Source organism: Lissotriton helveticus, chromosome 5_1, assembly GCF_964261635.1.
Source record: "Lissotriton helveticus chromosome 5_1, aLisHel1.1, whole genome shotgun sequence".
NCBI lineage: Eukaryota > Metazoa > Chordata > Amphibia > Caudata > Salamandridae > Lissotriton > Lissotriton helveticus.
The window spans coordinates 368,471,631-368,490,702 of record NC_136065.1 but is presented as its reverse complement, the minus strand read 5'-3'; the positions used below and the strand labels follow the sequence as shown (position 1 = coordinate 368,490,702).

The following is a 19,072-nucleotide window of genomic DNA, read 5'->3' as shown; positions in this document are numbered from 1 at the left end:
CTCAGATGCTCTGTCCATCACCACCCCCTTTTCGGAATCGTTTTGGCCACTATAGGAGTGGCAGGGTATGCTCAGACATGAGTCCCTTGCTCACTGCACCATCAGGATTCAAGCAAGCCGGGCCGAAGACGGCTGCAATGCCAGAAACCGGTCCCCAGAAGCTTGTTTCCTTTCCAGTAAAGAATTGGCTTGGTAGTTTGGTCTGCCCTGTTCCCATGATGCACTGGGCCAGGGTCAGACTAATTTGCATATAGCCAGGTTCTGAGCTGGGATGGTGCAGTGAGCTAAAAAACGGTGATGGATCAAGCCCTGATCTTTTGACTGGGTATGAGTGTTCTGTTTAACTCAGATGCTCTGTCCATCACCACCCCCTTTTCTGAATCGGGATTTGGAGTAAACATGTGAATTCCTCCCCCACCCCATGCTGGCCTGAAATGCTTTTGCTTCAAAGAGCAGGGGCTGGAGGAGGGGCCCACAGCGTATTTGGCAGTTAGCGCACGTGGGAGAAGTAACGGGTGCATATCGTTTTGTTTGCAACTCGGCATGGTCTGCATTGCTCGGTCAACACTGTTGCTTCAAGCAGCAGGATTGCACTCCTATATGTGCAGCCAAATGCCCACTACTTTGGAGCTGCAGACAGTGTGTCTTTGTGGATTGGAGCCAGGCTACAGCCCCAGCCTGCACGTCGTGATTGAATGGATTGACTGTGGTTTTGGAGAAGGGTACCTTATATGCCGTTTTCGTAGATCTAAGGGCGGCTTTTGACCTAGTTCCCCGGAACAAACTGTGGCGAGTGCTGGAGGAGCTTGGGATGGCCCCTGAACTGTTGAGTCTGATCGTTCGCTTACATGAGGATATGTTCGCTGGGGTCCGGTGGGGTCGCCAGGGAGAGGTTAGGGAACCCTTCCCTGTTGAGCGGGGAGTGAGGCAAGGTTGCATTATGGTGCCTACCTTGTTCTCGCTCTTCGTGAACGGGTGGCGAGTTTCCTCTCCTTGGTCCCGCCCCACGCCCCTGCGATGTCTGGTGAGCGAGTTCCGATCCTCATGTTCGCGGACGACACCCTGATAATTTCAAAACCGCCAAGTGGGCTTCAGGGTGCCTTAAAGCGCTTTGAAGATTTTTGTTCGGATCGGGATTGGAAATAAATATAGCAAAAACAAAATTTATGGTCCTTACTGACCGTAAGCCCCCTGGGTCTGTTAAACCTTTTAGAAGGAGGATATACATGAATGAATCCCCGCTAGAGCAGGTTGACGCCTTTACTTATCTGGGGGTTACCCTCCAGAGAGATCTGGGATAGAATAGCCAAATAGATTTAGCAGTGGTTAAACATCACCAGCAGGCAGGTATCCTTCTCAAAAGGTTTAATTCCTCTGTATCAAAACCCATTAGCCCTTTATTAGAAATATATGGAATGAAGGTCCTAAGTTCGGCTCTCTATGGAGCTGAACTCTGGGGGTTTGAAAATCTAAGAAATTTGATGCTGCAGAAAATGAATTCTTGAGAAAAGCCACTAGCGTTCCGTCAAGCACTCCGTTGATACCATTAATGTTGGATCTTGGAAAAAAATCCAATTATGAAGGCAAAATATTGGGAGATGGTTAATCTTAAAGTATCTACAAAGGGTCTTTCTTCACATCTTACAGGTCGCTTTCTGGAATTTAAGTCCCATTCTAAGCTGGAACGATATTGGGATGCCATAGAAAAGCAGCATGACCGAAAACTCTATTTTCAACTTAGAGTAGGCTCCCTTCCAATAAGGTCATTTACAGCTAAATGGGCAGGTGAAAATGACAATGATAAATGCTCTAGGTGCCACGACGAACAAGAGTCTATAAGTCATCTTCTCTTTTTTTGTCCCCTCTATGTTGCTCCTAGACTGATGTGGGTTGAACCGATATGTAAACTAATTGGTACCCGCAGACATGAAGAAGCACTAAGAATTTTATGCACAGACCCTAGCCCCCCAATTGCTATAGCTGTGGCCAAGTTTTTAAAATGGGCATGGGTAATTCGGGCAAAAGAATTACGGCAAAGCAATATGAACTTTACTCCATTTGTTTAGCGTACGGTAGTTGTAAATATAGGGGACATATTAGCTATTTGAGCTTTGTGTAAATTTCACCCTGGACTGTATATTTGATGAGTTTTATGGATTTTATATATTGCACGATATTTGACATTCGACAATAGCTCCTTGTAGTTTAATCCTTTTTTAAATATTTATTGTATAAATTTTAATGATGTTTTTTATTGGGAAATGTGTATTTTATGTATTGCTTTTATGACTTAATTGTCGAATAAAGTTTATGACTTACAAAGAATGGATTGACTGTCTAATGGGAGAGCGGGACATCTGCATTATTAGGTATGTGAAAATAGCAGCTAATACATTACATTATTAAATCTGTAAAGTGTAGATAGCGTGTTGCAGTTTTTAAGTTTAGTAAGGAGATGCCACCCGAAAATGGTCCAACACAAGAGCAGCTGCATTGTACACTTGCTTTCACAGTGCTTAAAAAACACGAGTTTTAGGTTACATACAACCTGAACCAGCTTGTGGGTTTTCGATAGCCCAGGGTATCAACCTCAAGGGATATGAGTGTGTTTCCCATCTGACAGATGCAGAGCTCGCACGTGTCACAAGCCCAGATGTGGGTAACTCATCCAGTCAATGCTATATATTTTCCCACTGCATTCTGGAACTTGTAGTCATGATTTTATAATAGCACCAACAGGGCTACTGAACCAGGATTAGATATGTTGTACTTCTGGTTCAGATGGATTAAATCAACTGGGCTGACACCCTAAAACGAGCAGTTTTTCATAAGGCCCAAGACTGGTGAGTTACAATCCAGCAACCTAGAGGTATATCGTAACCATATACAGAACTGATAATGTACATTGAGTCCTGTTTTGGGGGCTAACGAGAAAGTAAGGTGTATGGGTTCTGAGCCGTTCTGTTAAATTTCCCAGATCCATGTTTGACTAGCAACTTCAGTCACAGTGTACATTTATAAACCTAGAGACAAAAGTTGCGTGTCTGTGCGTTTATGTTTTTTACCCAGTCCTCATTTCAAAAGGCGGGCAGGTAATGAAGTGGAGTGATCACATGAAATTAAGACACATTTTTCAATTAAATAGACCAGAGGGCTGTAAAAGTGTTCATTCCTCACTGACGCATAGCTGCTTGTTGTGAGGGTGCCAGCTAGTCATTCCTTATTTGTCAGCAAACAGCACGCATTGAGTTGTAATTCTTATATTCCTTTAATTGACATATGCCTGCAAACCTCTGCATGCTCAGTATAGTAGGCTGGAAAAGCAACACTGAATGAAAGCCAGTCTCATTAATTGGATATCTGAAGTTCTGTGCAGCAAGGAAGGGGACTTTTGGTCCAGATGAGAAGAGGCTCCTACTACCTCACAGTACTGTAGAGTCAGTGTGTAGGGCCAGAAAGAGGTTCTCCTAGACTCCTCTCACAGATAAGCGGTCAGAGTAAACATGAGCTTTGTTTATGTGACACCACAGTGGCGGCCGTAAACATTTTACATAGGGGCAGGCAGCACAGAAGCTGGGATTGCACATTGTATATTGCACATGCACTCAACATCTTTTTTAAGAAGTAGGCACCTTTGGGCATACATAGAGCTTAGTCACTTATTCTGTGTCTGGATCGCTTCAAACAGTAATTTCATATTAGGTATCAGCAACTTTCCAATATGGGGAATGCGGCGCGCCAACATTTAACTGCACTAGCCTCGGGCATCTGAGCTGAGTTTTGAGCACTGGAACCTTTTCTTTTACAAATTAAGCACTGCCTGGTGCCAGCCAGGAACCGCAAATCCAGCCCACTCCGCACCCACCGAGACCGGCCTGTGCCCAAGTGGACAAAGACCCTGAGGACATCCCTACAGCGATTCTGACCTGGAATCCAGTGCCCAAGGACCCTCCTCGACGACCCAGACGACGACTGCAGCCTCAGAACCAGGGACCCCCAAAACTGCGACCATCAGAGGGTAAGATTTCCCAACACCAAAAGACACCCCTGCACCCGGCGCCCCGGGTGCCCAACTCCGGGGTGCCTACCTACCCTCCAAGATCCCAACTTACCCCTCAAAGTGTTGGTCACTCCAGAAGTTCCTACAACCCCGAGCCTGCAGCCTTTGTTCCCTTTTCAAGATCTCCATTGAACATTGAGCGCAGAAGGCTCAAAAGCACCCTGCACCCAGCCGCCCGAGTGCCCCTGGCAGTGCAACCTTTGTCCTATCCTACTTCCCCATTTGCCGTGAGCAAGTGACCAGGAGCCCAGCTCCCACAGCCATGTGGAATGCTAGCCAGCAGCCACAAACCGAAGGCCCCCTCATTGGATAACACTGGGCCTAACTAACTCAGCACGCGGCTGCTCCTTTGCCGCTGAGGGTGTACCAACTGCACCTACCTGACCCTGGGAGACCCCTGAGCCTATGCCCAGAACCTTAACTCTGCCAGTCGAGTACTTACCTAATAGCCGATAGCTCACTTTTTTCCCATAGGCTAACATTGACTAGTTTCACTTGGAAATTCTTTTAAGTCGAACAACGAATTCCGATTTACTCACCTGTTATCAGGAGAGATCTCAGTGCTGCATCTTTTAGCCCAGCACAAACCCTTAAAATTTATTTTTACTGTACTTACCAGTAACCTGAATTTTCTTCCATAGGAAACCATTGACTGTTTTTCTGTGAAATTTCTTCTGTCAATTTTTGCAAACTACAAATATTCTTTAAAAATCGTACCAACTACTAAAACGTAATTACTTACCTGACTTAGATAGATGTCCCAGTGCTGAACCTAGGAGTCCAGTGCAGGATTACAAAAGTAACGTGAACATACTTTACCGGCAAATTGAATTTCCTTCCATAGGATAACATTGGTAATTTAAACTGAAAAAGTTTGTCAACTTTTAAAATACAATAATATTCCTTAAAAATCACTACTGTAACCAAAACGCTTTTACTTAACTGTTTACAGGACATGTCCCAGGGCCGAATCTAGGATCCAGTCTTGTGAATAGAAAAGTAAATCTACAAAGTAATTAATTGCATTTAACTGAAAATTCCCATTGAGCTCAATGTTGCATTGGGTTTGAAATTGTGTTGCTTATGGCAACAAACTAAGTATTGCATTCAAAACGTCTATTGCCTATTTGAAAAGTATTTAACTAAAGTAACTCATTCTGAGAAAGTATATGTTGATACCTTGTTGGTTCTAAAATAAAACAACTATATCTTTTGATACAAAACAATTGGCCTAGAGTTCAGTTCTTGACTGTGTGAGACCATTTGCTGACTGAGTGTGTACAACAAATGCTTTACACTGTCCTCTGATACTGCCTTACTGCTCGACCAAGCTACCACTTTAGAGAGTAAGGTTATATCTAACTTTAGCCTCTGCCAAACCTCTGGGGACTCTATACACACTGTACCTTACTTTGGTCCAGTATATATCGAGCCACTTTCCTACAGGCTTTTCTTTCAGTCTTCTTGAATCCTTTCTAGGACTTCCCCTAAGCTACTGCCTTAATCCTTTTCTTCCTATACTCTTTGTATATATACATGTTTGTCTTTTGCTTTTATTCCTTTAAGTCTGCCTGTTTCTTTTGAGTTCAATCATTAACATTGGTATTGAATCAGGGACTCTTTTTGATCCCTACACACCACTCGTCAGGAGTCTCTCCAAGCTTCTTTCCATTTGTTTCCCTTCTCCACCCCGTACAACCCCAAGGCAGCTGTCACCTCCCGCCCCCCTTTTAACATAACGGGTAAAGCCTCCTAAATTGCGGCAGGAACCTCAGATTTCCGAGGGCGACCACCACTCTTTGCTCCACCCTTCTGGAGCCTTGTCATCCTCTTGCGCTGTTCTCCAGTTTTCGATTGCTGAACCTGGACATCCCTCAACGTCCTCCTCCCCTTTAAACCAGTGAGTCCAGACTCCTCCTTCCTTTCTGGAGTCTTCCAGATTCTGCCTTTCTCTGCCTTCTGCCCCAGGTCCGAGCTTCTGTCCCTCCAGGTCATTGCTCGTTGCGGATTGGTCTATCTTCCTGGCTCCGCCTTCCTTCTTTGTACACGCCTCTCCGTTGTATGCCTTGACCACCTTTTTTTCTTTTCTTCATAGACACCGGTTCCACGGGACAGGTCGTCGGTCTTGAGATGGAAAGGTGAATCTGAATGGGTTACGGGTGCTGGGTTGGGGTCAGGGAGATTCTTAAGAGGGGGCATGGATGGCTCATCCTTACATGCAGGTAAAACGATGCTCATACACAAGCCAACATTACCAATGCTAGTTCCAGAATCCCAAGTGCCAGCACAATCGCATCCAGCATATAAAGAAATTTTCAGACCAGGCCCAACACCGTTCCACATATGAAGCACATTCAAAGTTGTTAGAAAGAGCATCTCAGCCACACTGCAGTGTATCAGCACTCACCTTCCACAAGGCAAAAAGTCCTCAAGAGTTTTGGGATTAGAAAACATAGGTCTTTTCCTTATTTACTCTGAGTCTAGTTGGAAACTATAGGTATGCTTCCACACCAAAGGCAAATAATTCCTTTTTTTACTATTTGCAGGTCTGTCTACATCTCAATGTGACATGAATGAACTCTGGAAATAGGCGGACTCTTATTATCCAATAATATTTTGTCCTCCCTGGCAGCCCCATTGGTAACCAATTTTCTCTCTCCAGAACTCGCCAATTCTTCTAGTACTAGCCTCATGTCAGAACTTGTACCAGTACAATCTTTACTGTGTATTTTTTTAAAGCAATTTCTCAACTTGGTCAGAACATTTAACTTTAAAAACATTACTATTTTTACAAGTTTTTAAATGGAATCTACAAGAAAAGTGCAGCAGCTTTTATACATAAACATACTCCTAGAATGCCAAACTGACAACACACTTTTACAAGTTCCAAACGTCGACAGAAATCCCCTTGTGCAATGCAAGTTCAGGCACTTTTGAAGGTAATACAGTGAAAGGATCTTGCACCAATAAGATCTTCAACAATGCCTTTAGAACAGTGGTAGGGGGCTGGGATGTTTATTGACTCAGCGAAAATATACAAGACTCAACACTGATTATAGGAAAGCAACTATTCCTTCTCAGTCATTAAATTGTTTCAGAGATCCATAAGCAAACAGCATAACAAGCTAAGGAAACCCATATATCAAAGGATGGATCAAAACACAAAGAAGGGGACCAAGCATTATGTTAAGCACAGAGGTTACAAAGTGAGTCCTGAACCACTAAATTATGAGTCTGGATGCTTGCCTTGCGGCACAGGGTTGGGGGCTGAAGTCGCTCTTCAAAAACGTATATGGTCAGCTCGCACATGACCATATGAAATTGAAAATACTTGCCTAGAATGTAAAGAGCCTAAATTCGATGGCAAAAAACATAATGAGCAGACCTATATCAAAAGTCGGGGTGCACAGATACCATTTCTACAAGAAACTCACCTGAGAAAATTAGAGAGGGATGGCATTGGCGAAGTCACAAATACTATATTCACTATTTCACATAGGCCAGGGGTGCGTTGATTTGGGTTCTATCAGGAGTCTCTTTTCAATCAACAGTGAAAGTTAAGGACACAAATGGGAGGTATATAATTGTGTGAGGAAGACTGGATGGGTGGGAGGAATATTTCCCCTATCAACATATATGTTTCAAACACAAATCAACACATTTCTAGGCACTGTATCTCTAGATTACCAATGTTAGACCATACCAGTTGACTGTCAGGGAGATTTTAATTGTGTCACCAATGTAAATTTAGATAGACCCCCACCCTTGCCTTTATCGGGCTACACTGTACAGCCAAAGCTGAGAATTAGGGCCCAGCAACATCAATATGATTCGAATGTGACAATTTTAAAAGTGGAGGTGAATGTAAATTGTCAAAAATATAAGTTGGCGTAATTCCCACAGCCACTGAAATACAAACAAGCAGAAGACAGAGCTTAAATAGATTGAAGGCATAGGGACTAATAGCCCTGAACTTCAACGAGCAATACTGACATAAAGGGAGAAGCTGCTTACTTTTGTGGAAAGGCTGAACGGCTTTGATTACAGGGCAAACCAAGCCAGAGCACATGATGCTAGGGACAGAGGTAGTCTACTAGCGAACTCTGTAAGAATAAGGGCCCCTATTCAAGAACCAAAGATACCACAGATAGGCTAGTACAGTCTCAGGAAGATATTAACAGTGTGTTTGCTGGGTATTAGGAATCATTAAATGCCTTATTGAAAGAATGCTCAATGCACCCAATACAGGAGTTTATTCGAGCTGCGAGACAAAGTTCAATTTCAGCAGATGAGGCTGAGATACTGGAGGCTGACATTACTGAGCAAGCGGTGCGAGTGGCAGTCAAAAGCAAGTTGTAGGGTAAGTTATCTGGTTCCATTGAATTGTCCATTGAACTCTATATGATGTAAATCGGCCACTAAATACATTTTTGGGAAAACTCCGAAATATGGAGACTTCAGATTGGCTCTTCAAAGCAGAGCGTTAGGGTGGTTTACATACCCTTGTGATTTATATAATCTGCAATAAAGTCCAATGAGTTACAGATAGCAAAAAGGGTGACTTATTTCTTAACAGTGAAGCAGGCAGGGGGTTCAAGCAGACTGTGAAACTACTTCAATACAGATTTCACTACATCTCCAAAGGGAAGTAGAAGAGTGAGGGTCTCAAGGACCCTAATGCTAACGAGGCAAAAATCCCCTTCTTCCCTGTACCTCTGGTAGAAAGGAGAAGACACCACCATTTGTGTGCAGTGGGCCACTCACCCTTTGCCTAGCGCCAATGCACCTGTTGCACTAAAAGCCAGGACCCTGTATGGGGTATAAATAAGCTATTTATATTCAACACTCTTACCAAGTTCCTGAAGGCTGGCCACATTCTGAGCGACAAAGATGTTCTTCGTCTTTACAGCTGACGCTTGATCCACCGATCCCTGATCATCACTGTCAACGTCCACCTAAGGAAGAGATGTCAAATACTTAGAACATATCTTCACCTGCACATTCCTCTCAGGAACCAAACACAGCATAAAAAGCTACCCAGAGATTCACAAAACAAAATAAATAACCTAGCATGAAGAACAAAACTGTCATGCTATAACAAAGATGATGGCCTCTCTAGAAGAATGCGGCCACAAACCAATATAGCCCAGAATGGCAGTCAGGCAAGCACAGATCACTTTACAGGTTATTGCTGCAATGTTTCAAAACTGATTTCTCAGCAGACCATTGATTCAGCACCATTACAGTAAACAATATAAATAAATACACAACCACAGGTCTCACTGGCATTACATTGTTATGTATCAGATCCAACTAAGATACTAGGTTATGGGCATCAGTTTTTTTGTGTGTCCCCTTCATCACAATGCTAATACCCACACCATGAAAAGGCACGTGTTGCACCCCAGTACTCAATGTGATTATCGCAAATTGATCTATAAAAAAGCACAGTTCGTCGGGGTTTCAGGATGTCTTAGTACAGGCGTTCACTAATTAATATCTTTGTAAATTACTTCCCTACATTAGATCTCCCATAAAAACTTTTTTTTTACTTGTTATATCGCACCTCACTAAATCTCCCCTTTGCTTTCAAGCAACTAATCTACCCCCTCCCTTCCAGGGTGCTTTCTGGATTTCCATTTGATGTCACAACACATCAACTTACTGCGCCCTATCCCACAGAGCTCACCAGTCTGGGCTGCTCATTATATGAGTTTTTAGAATGGAGACACATGCGTTCTTCTTGCACTGCTATTAGGTATTTTAGTTTCAGGTCTTGGCTTATCATGCCATCTCCAGCACTTATGTGCCTTCTTGTCTAAAGAACAAGAAGACCTCTGTGGTGTCACACTAGCAGGTTAAGTCACAAACACAGTAATGCATATGGAACAATCAATTCAAACAGGCAATCCATTTGACCACACCTAAAGGAAATGCATTGCAGCGGTCATCAACATTAAATCTACTACAGCTACACTAACTCATGAATAACAGAAAATGTCGAAAAAAGGGTATTCTTACCTGTGTGTGAGGGCCAGAAGGAGGTGTTGCGGCCATTCTGGGATTAAAGACGGAGGTCAACTGATTTAGGAAGTTCAGTTGCACTTCTTTCTGTCTAAGCTCAGAGCTCACAGGAGAAGTCAGCTCCTTTTGATCCTCCACTAGAGATGGACACAGGGATAGAAAACGAGAAATTTCATACAAAGTATACCAACCCATAAAGTAATAGTGGTGTATGGAGAGTGAGTTAGCTAACGGTCTGAACAAAGGTAAATACCCTTGACATTACATGGAAGCTGAAGGGGAAGAGTAACAATCAGATTCAGTGAGCTTTATTCTTCAGCATTACAGCAACCATAAAAGCATCATATAAAACAATCAGCATAAAATATACAGTATATTCGATAAATAGAGTAATATAAAGCGCAAGTAACAGCTGATAATATCCAGTTAGGCATCACATTGTGAAAAACTCAAAATACAAATCATGCTGTGCTCAATTAGTTATCTGTAAAATGCAATAAAACATATTGTTATAGCAGTGAGTCAACGTAAAAACTTAATTCAACTTGGATCAACAAGCTTGATCAGCAGACTTTAAAAAACGACCCAACAAAAGCAACAGCTTCTTCATTATCAAGAAGCAACAAAAAGGAAGGTCTGCACTGATCAAGATCATAACAAAACTTTTTTTAAAGGGAGATAAAAAAAGAATATGGTGTATCTTATATAAAAAATTAAAAAAACGTGAAGCATGTATTGAACAGAGACATCATCGCAAGGACATGGTTTTATTTCAAGACTGTGCCTAAAACCCATAGGAAAGCAGAGGAGATAGCTCATGGTGTCTGACCTAAAACGAAATAGCAGAGATCGCTCCGACTGGCTGTGAGTCCAGAAGAACAAGTTACTTACCTTCGGTAACGCTTTTTCTGATGGATACAGTATCTGCCTGTGGATTCCTCACCTTGTGAATATCCCCCTGCGTCAGCAACATTCGGAAATTCTTTTTGTAGATTCGCGCCGATGTGGACGACGTCACAGAAGCACGGCATCGTGCGCGGCTCCGCTGACGTCACCGACTCCATAATAGGCCCACGTCGGCGTGATGACATCAGTTCCGCCCTTTTTTCCGTGCCTTCGAGGCACACGGACGGATCAACAACAGTAGATATACACACAATGTACACAGTACCAAATAATCAAAATAACACACACGGTGTGTAGTCAATGCAGGAAAGCAACTATAATAACACATTTCCTTTGACAATAAAATATTTACATTACACTAAATCAGGTATAGAAGAGTGGACAACAGGGAGGCGGGTGGGCCAGTGAGGAATCCACAGGCAGATACTGTATCCACCAGAAAAAGCGTTACCTAAGGTAAGTAACTTGTTCTTCTGCTGGATACATCTGCCAGTGGATTCCTCACCTTGTGAATAGAGTCCCACAGCAGTCCCCACTCCCGGAGGAGGGTGTCCACTCTCCTAAACCAGAAAATCCTGAAGTACAGAACGTGCAAATTGGCAGTCCCTCCTCACTTCGGAATCCAAGCAGTAATGCTTCGCGAAAGTGTGGAGGAAAGCCCAAGTCGCTGCTCTACAAACGTCCTCTACAGGTACACCCCTAGACAAAGCAAAACAAAGCAGATGTAGCAGACCTTGCTCTAGTGGAATGAGCTCTTAAACCTACAGGAGGTTCCTGTCCCGCCAGAGAGTAGCATATCTTGATACAAAAGACAATCCATCTCGACAGCGTGCGCTTGTGCACCGACTTGCCTCTTCTGGCTCCAACAAAACCCACAAAGAGCTGGTCATCCACTCTAAACTCTCTGGTTCTGTCCAGGTAGAAGCTCACCGCCCTCTTCGCGTCCAACCGGTGAAGTCTCTCCTCCTCCTTGGAAGGGTGAGGGGGAGGATAAAAGGTAGGAAGGGTAATGGACTGCCCTAGATGGAAGGGAGTTACCACCTTAGGCAGAAAAGCAGCCCTGGTCCTGAGTACCATTCGTTCAGCATGAATGGTCAAGTAAGGGGGCTTTGAACTAAGAGCTTGAAGCTCACTTACCCACCTTGCAGAGGTAATTGCAATCAGGAAGACCGTCTTAAAAGATAACAGTCTCAAGGGACACTTGTGCAAAGGTTCAAAGGGTGAACCCATCAAGAAAGTGAGCACAAGATTCAAGTCCCATTGAGGCGCAATAAGAGGAGTAGGAGGAAATGTATTTGAAAGGCCCTTTAGAAACCTTAAAACAATAGGAGATTTAAATAAGGACGGCTGATCTGGCAGACAGAGAAATGCCGACAAGGCTGAAAGGTAACCTTTGACCGTAGCCACAGCAAACCCTTGCTTAGCCAAAGAAAGAGCAAACTGAAGTATGTCAGACAATCGAGCCTTCAAAGGGTCAATGGACTTCTCCGCACACCAAGAGACACATTTTGACCATCTATAAGAGTAGATAGACTTGGTGGACTCACGCCTGGCCGATAAAATGACATCCACCACATCATGTGGGAGAGAAAAAGAATTCAGGTTGCCCCGTTCAATCTCCAGGCATGAAGGTGTAAGGTCTGGAGATGGGGGTGTAGAACCTGCCCCTCCATCTGAGAGAGGAGATCTGCCCTGAGAGGGAGACGGAGCGAAGAGCACGAGGAGAGGTGGAGAAGATCTGTGTACCACACCCTTCTTGGCCAATCCGGGGCGATCAATATGACTTGGGCCCGGTCTTGGCGAATCTTCCGCAGAACCCGAGGAATCAAGGGTATGGAAGGAATAGGGAAAAGGAGCCTTGAGTCCCAACTCAACTGAAACGCGTCCCCTAAAGCTCCCTGCATCGGATACTGGAGACTGCAGAATAACTGGCAGTGAGAATTTCCCGTGAGTGGCAAACCGGTCCACCCAAGGAGCTCCCCACGTCTGAAAGACATGACGAACTACCTCCGGATGAAGCCTCCACTCGTGGTCGGCCGAAAACTGCCGACTGAGACTGTCTGCACATGCGTTCAGAACTCCGGCCAGATGATTTGCCATCAGACAAATCTGATGGTCCTGAACCCAGGACCAGAGACGCAGAGCCTCTCTGCAGAGATATTGCGACCCCACTCCTCCCTGCTTGTTGACCTACCACATCGCAGTAGTGTTGTCCGTCAGGACTTGAACCCACTGACCGCGAAGGGAAGGGGGGAAGGCCTTGAGCGCCAGACGTACCGCCCACAACTCTAAAAGGTTGATGTGAAGCAACCTTTCCTCTGGAGACCAAAGACACTTGATCTTCAGATCCCCCAGATGAGCATCCCACCCTAGAGTGGATGCATCCGTTATTACTGTGGCAACAGACGGAGGAAGATGGAAGGGCTTTCCTTGACAGATTGCCCTCCACGCTCCACCTAGACAGATCCGCTGCAGCTTCTCTGGAGATCCTCACTGACTCCCTGAGATCTCCGTTGTGCTGATACCACTGCCTGCAGAGGCACCACTGGAGTGCCCTCATGTGCCAGCATGCATGGTTGACCAACAGAATGCAAGAAGCCATCAGACTGAGCAGACGGAGGACCTTCAAGGGCTGGAACGACCGCTCCATTGTAAAATAAAGGAATCATTTCCTGTATGTCGCGAATCCTTTGAGGAGGAGGGAATGCCCGGCACACCTTTGTATCCAGTAAAGCACCTATGAACAGGTTGCGCTGGGAGGGCACCAAGTGAGATTTGGGTACATTTATAGAAAAACCCAATCTGAACAACTGAGTTGTGACTTGCAGATGATGGAGCACCTTCTCTGGGGATTCTGCCTTGATTAGCCAATCGTCCAGATAAGGGAAAACTGGTATCCCTGATCTTCTGAGATGTGCCGCCACCACAGCCATCCCTTTGTGAAGACTCGAGGCGCAGTAGTAAGACCAAACGGAAGGACCGCAAACTGGTAATGCTGCGTACCCACCGTAAAACGGAGATACTTCCTGTGCGACTTCAGGATGGCGATGTGGAAAAATGCATCCTGCAAGTCGATCGACACCATTCAGTCTTCTTCCAGCAGTGCTTGAAGAACCTGCGCAAGGGGGAGCATCTTGAACTTCTCCTGCTTCAGAAAGAGGTTCAAAACACTGAGATCCAGGATTGGACGAAGTCTGCCATCCTTCTTGGGGATCAGAAAATACCGGGAGAAGCATCCCTGACCCCTTTCCTGCTCCGGAACCACCTCTATCGCAACTTTTCTCAGCACCGCCAGGACTTCTTCCTGCAGGAGTAGCAGGTAGTCCTCTGAGCAAAACCCTTGGCAAGGAGGGTAATTCGGAGCGAACTCCCGAAAGGGAAGAGCATACCCATTCTCCACGAGATTGAGAACCCAAAGGTCCGATGTGACCGATTCCCCAATCTCGTAGAAAATAGATAAGCAGACCCCCCACAGGACCCGCATGATTCGGAATGGCGGATCTGGGGCTGCTTTGCCGATGTTGGAGGGGGGTGGGGAGAAGAAGAGGAGGAGGAGGAGGATGCTTGACGTCCTAGAGGACAAGCCCTTTGCTTGCCTCTGTATGACTTATACAGCGGATTTTGCTGTTGCGACTGCTTGAAGGGACGAAAGGAGGACTTCCAAACCCCCACAGTTCCTCAGGATTGTAAACCCAAAGACCAGGCTGTGGCTCTGCTGTCTTTGAATCTCTCCAACGCACCATCAGCCTTCTTTCCGAAAAGGCCCTAGCCATCAAAAGGTAGATCCATTATGGCAGCCTGGACATCCGCAGAGAATTCAGAAGTCTTCAACCAGGCCGCTCTCCAGGTCGCAATTAAAAATCCCATGACTCTAGCCACAGAGTCAGCTGTATCCAACCCACTTTGGATGACTTGCCGAGCAGCAGCTTGAGTGTTAACAAGCACCTCATTAAAAAAAATTCTGTCCTCCTCTGGAATTTTAGGGGCCAACAGCTTCACATAATCCATCAAAGCATGGATGTAACGCCCCAAGAGGCATGTGGCATTCGTTGACTTGAGAGCCATACTCGCTGACGAAAAAAAAATTATTCGCGGATTGGTCCTGCTTTTTTTTATCTTTGTCTCCAGGGAAAGCACCTGCAGATTTCTTGGAGCAGGCTGCCTTCACCACCAAGCTCTTTGGCAAAGGATGTGAAGATAAAAAGGTTGGGTCTCCAGGAGCCACCCTATATCTTCTTGCGACAGCTTTAGCCGTAGAGGTCTACTCCACACCTCCAAAATTGGCTCCGTCAAAGCTTCATTGAAAGGAAGCACAGGCTCTACCACTGAAGACGGAGAGTGGAGGACTTCTGTCAATATATTAGACTTGTACTCCGCAGTAAGCAGATTCAAATTCAACAGTTCTGCTGCCTTCTTGAAGACCACATGATATGGTGCCACATCCTTCGAAGGGGCATCTGGGACAGAGGATAACTCCCAATCCGGAGACGGCTCCAATACACTAGCCTCCCTTAGGTCATCAAAGAAATCTTCCGATACCTGCAGCTCACCTTCTTCTATCTCCTCTTCTCTGTACCTCTGTTCCTCTAGAAGTCGCTGAGCCTCACGTCTCGACCTCTCCTTCGGAAAAGGCGTCGGCAGATCCGCAATCGACTCCGATGGAGCCGGAGCCGGCGTCAAAGTCTGAGCCGGAGGACCTGGCCGCTGTTCTCGAGGTCGAACAGGTGACGAAGGAATCAGCGTCGAAGACCTCGGCGGCGCCGAGAAATGCCAAGGCGGTGTCGGAGCCGGCATAAATGGCATGAACGGCGCCAGAGCATAAGTCAGGGGGACTCCAGATTAAAGGCCATCGGACCCATGGGACAAACCGGTGCTCCAGAGGTACAAAAGGGGGTGGTGATGGACGGAGCATCTGAACCAATCAAACACTCACACCCAATCAAAAGATCTGGGTTTAATCCATCACCGTTCTTTAGCCCACTCTGCCACCCCAGTTCAGGCATGGCTATAAGCAAATCAGTCTGACCCTGTGCTTTATGGGAACAGTCCAGCCCGAACTGCCAAACCATGCCTTCCCTGGACCGGAAACAAGCTTCCAGGGATCGATTTCTGGCATTGCAGCCTTCTTCAGCCCGGCTTGCTTGAATCCAGTGGCAAAGTGAGCAAGGGGCTCACGTCTGAGCATACCCTGCCACACTTATGGCGGCCAAAAGCAGTACAAAAGGGGGTGGTGATGGACGGAGCATCTGAACCAATCAAACACTCACACCCAGTCAAAAGATCTGGGTTTAATCTATCAACGTTCTTTAGCCCACTCTGCCACCCCAGTTCAGACATGGCTATATGCAAATTAGTCTGACCCTGTGCCTTATGGGAACAGTCCAGCCCGAACTGCCAAACCATGCCTTCCCTGGACCGGAAACAAGCTTCCGGGGACCGGTTTCTGGCATTGCAGCCTTCTTCAGCTCGGCTTGCTTGAATCCAGTGGCAAAGTGAGCAAGGGACTCACGTCTGAGCATACCCTGCCATACATGGCTCTCGTAAAGACACCATACATGGCATTTAAATACTGTGTAGGGTCTTGTCCTGGGCCTGGAAAGGGAGGGTATAGACCCACAGACTGCTCTCGAGGAGAAACCGGAATCTTGTCGACCTCTTCCTCGGGTTGGTGTGCCGGAGTCGTCGAACCCTAAGGCAAGGGAGCCTCTCTTCCTCCTCTCGAATTAGTGTTCGAGACGGCGCCGGAGAGAGATTCGACAACGGAGCCGGTGAATGCTCCGGCAACTCCACTGGCAAAGCCTCACCTTCCGAATCCAGAGCCTCTGGTGAAGGAGATATATCATCTTTACGATGCCTTCTACTCGGTGACTTCGGTTTCGAATCCGAATCTTTCCCAGAATGATGTTGAGATCCATGCTTCCTCTTCTTGTGCTTCTTTTTTGCTGATTTGGAAGCATGCCCCGATGATGACTTCGAAGACGACCTAGAACGAGACCTCTACCGCCTCGATCGCGACCTCGATCTCTTCCTGTCCTTTTTACCTTTCATTTTAGCAACAAGGAGCTTCGCCTTTCTTTCACGAATGGCTTTGGGATTGATCTTTTTACAGGACGGACATCCTTTGACATCAAGGTCCGAGCTCAGGCACCATACACAATCTTCATGCGGGTCCGTGATTGACATCATTTTCCCGCATTCACCGTACGGCTTGAATCCGGTCTTCTTCGAGGACATCGACAGGAGACAACGAAAGAAGAAGACACTGAAACCAACAAACAGTAACAAAGTTACTATAAAAGCTACAGAGGATCCCTCGAAAACCGTTAGCGGCTACGACGTGGAAAAAAGGGAACCGATTTCATCACGTCGACGTGGGCCTATTATGGAGTCGGTGACGTCAGCGGAGCCGCGCGCGATGCCGTGCTTCTGTGACGTCGTCCACGTGGGCATGAAGCTACAAAAAGAATTTCTGAATGTTGCTGATGCAGGGGGATATTCACAAGGTGAGGAATCCACTGGCAGATGTATCCATCAGAAAACGGAATTAGTAGGATGTTCAAAATCATTCTAACTATAGTAACTGGTCCCATTTGGCATCCCCTCTAGAACCCGAAGCCTCTCATATTCCGAAAATAAGCAGAAGGAAAGAGACATTATCTTTTTATTTGCATTAATGCAGGAAGTTGGATTTATAAAAAATAGATTGCATCTCAATATTAAGGTACACAGTCTTTACATAGGCAATCCATGGAATTAGTGACCCTCTATCCAAAGAGAGGCAACCCAGTATAATCTCTCTGGTCTAGGTGGCCTCCACATTACGCCAGATCGAGATCGAAAGGAGGACTGGACGGACCTTAATTAGATTTGTGTTGTGCTATATTGGAAGACAATGGTCCCTGTATGGAAACAAGCATTTGTAATGCAATGGGTCTCGCATTTGTGGATTGTATTTTGAGAATAATGTACCTCCTTGACACACCAAACCCTGCAGAACCATAATTGCAACTGGAATACATTAACCACTGCTCTGTGCGCTCTGGATAGAGCCCAAGGATTGGATATGCATGCATTCATAACACCTGACCGGGACTGAACAACTCACTAGCTTCATTTACTACAGAGTGCTCAATTGTGGCTCAAAATGTACACAAGGGCACCTCAGTTCAAAGTATGCACTATAGAAAAGTAATATGCTACACACAAAATGCAGAAGTACAACAGTGCAAGTAACTAACAGTCTTATGAAATGCAAGATTAAGTAAAACATGCGTAATACAAAAGGGAATGAAATCGATGACATGGCGTGTCAATGTTTTTAACAATCATTATTCAAAAATTGATCAATAATTTTCCTTGTACTGTTAAGGACATGAATCTGGGTCCAGTCAGGCACAATTTCAATGTCCAGTTTTAATTACTACCAAACATGAGATCGGGGTGACCAGAACCACTTAAAGTCCGGAGGCTTATAATGATTTATACAGTCATCAAATATATTCAGCTTATAAAACTATTACCAAAATACAAAGAAGTGGCTGCCATTCCCGAAGCAGGCGTCTCTCAAGTGCTGTGTTGGGGCAGCCATTCTCAAAGTGAAAGCGTGAATGGTGCACTGCATTACAACAAGCATTGGAAATGCAATAGGTCTCGGATTTATTTGAGTTAGAGCTAATGCCATTGCAAATGGCAATGTCTGTTTGCCATGTGTTATGGAGTGCATGCATGTTGTGTGTAGTGGAATTATGTGGGTTGGATTGAAATTGTAGCAATGGTGGCATGCTGTGCTTTAGATGAATATGTTCAAAAGTAGAGTGCACCATACTGCGATTGCTACAATAGTTAATTGTGGATACGTTGATTGATGTGTGCACTGATGGCTGGTGGTGTGTGTGCCTGTAGAAACTGTGCACTGATGGCTAGTGGTGTGTGTGCCTGGTGGAAGTGTGCACTGCCGGCTGGAGGTGTGTGCGCCTGGTGGAAGAGTGCACTGACGGCTGGTGGTGTGTGTGCCTGGTAAAAGCGTGCACAGACGGCTGGTGGTGTGCGTGCTTGGTGAAAACGTGCACTGACAGCTGGAGG

General features: G+C 45.5%; 1 protein-coding gene across 11 annotated transcripts in view; it reads right to left on the bottom strand.

The window, feature by feature from the left end:
• The window catches only part of UBR4 (ubiquitin protein ligase E3 component n-recognin 4), a 2,329,353-nt gene that overhangs the window by 2,234,350 nt on the left and 75,931 nt on the right, over positions 1-19,072 (bottom strand). For all 11 annotated transcript variants that reach the window (XM_078642504.1, XM_078642505.1, XM_078642507.1 and 8 more), the window contains exons 5-6: positions 10,082-10,221; positions 8,913-9,015 (exon numbers count right to left, since the gene is read on the bottom strand). In XM_078642504.1, coding sequence (XP_078498630.1) covers positions 8,913-9,015; positions 10,082-10,221 — 243 coding nt within the window. The remainder of the gene's footprint in view (positions 1-8,912; positions 9,016-10,081; positions 10,222-19,072) is intronic.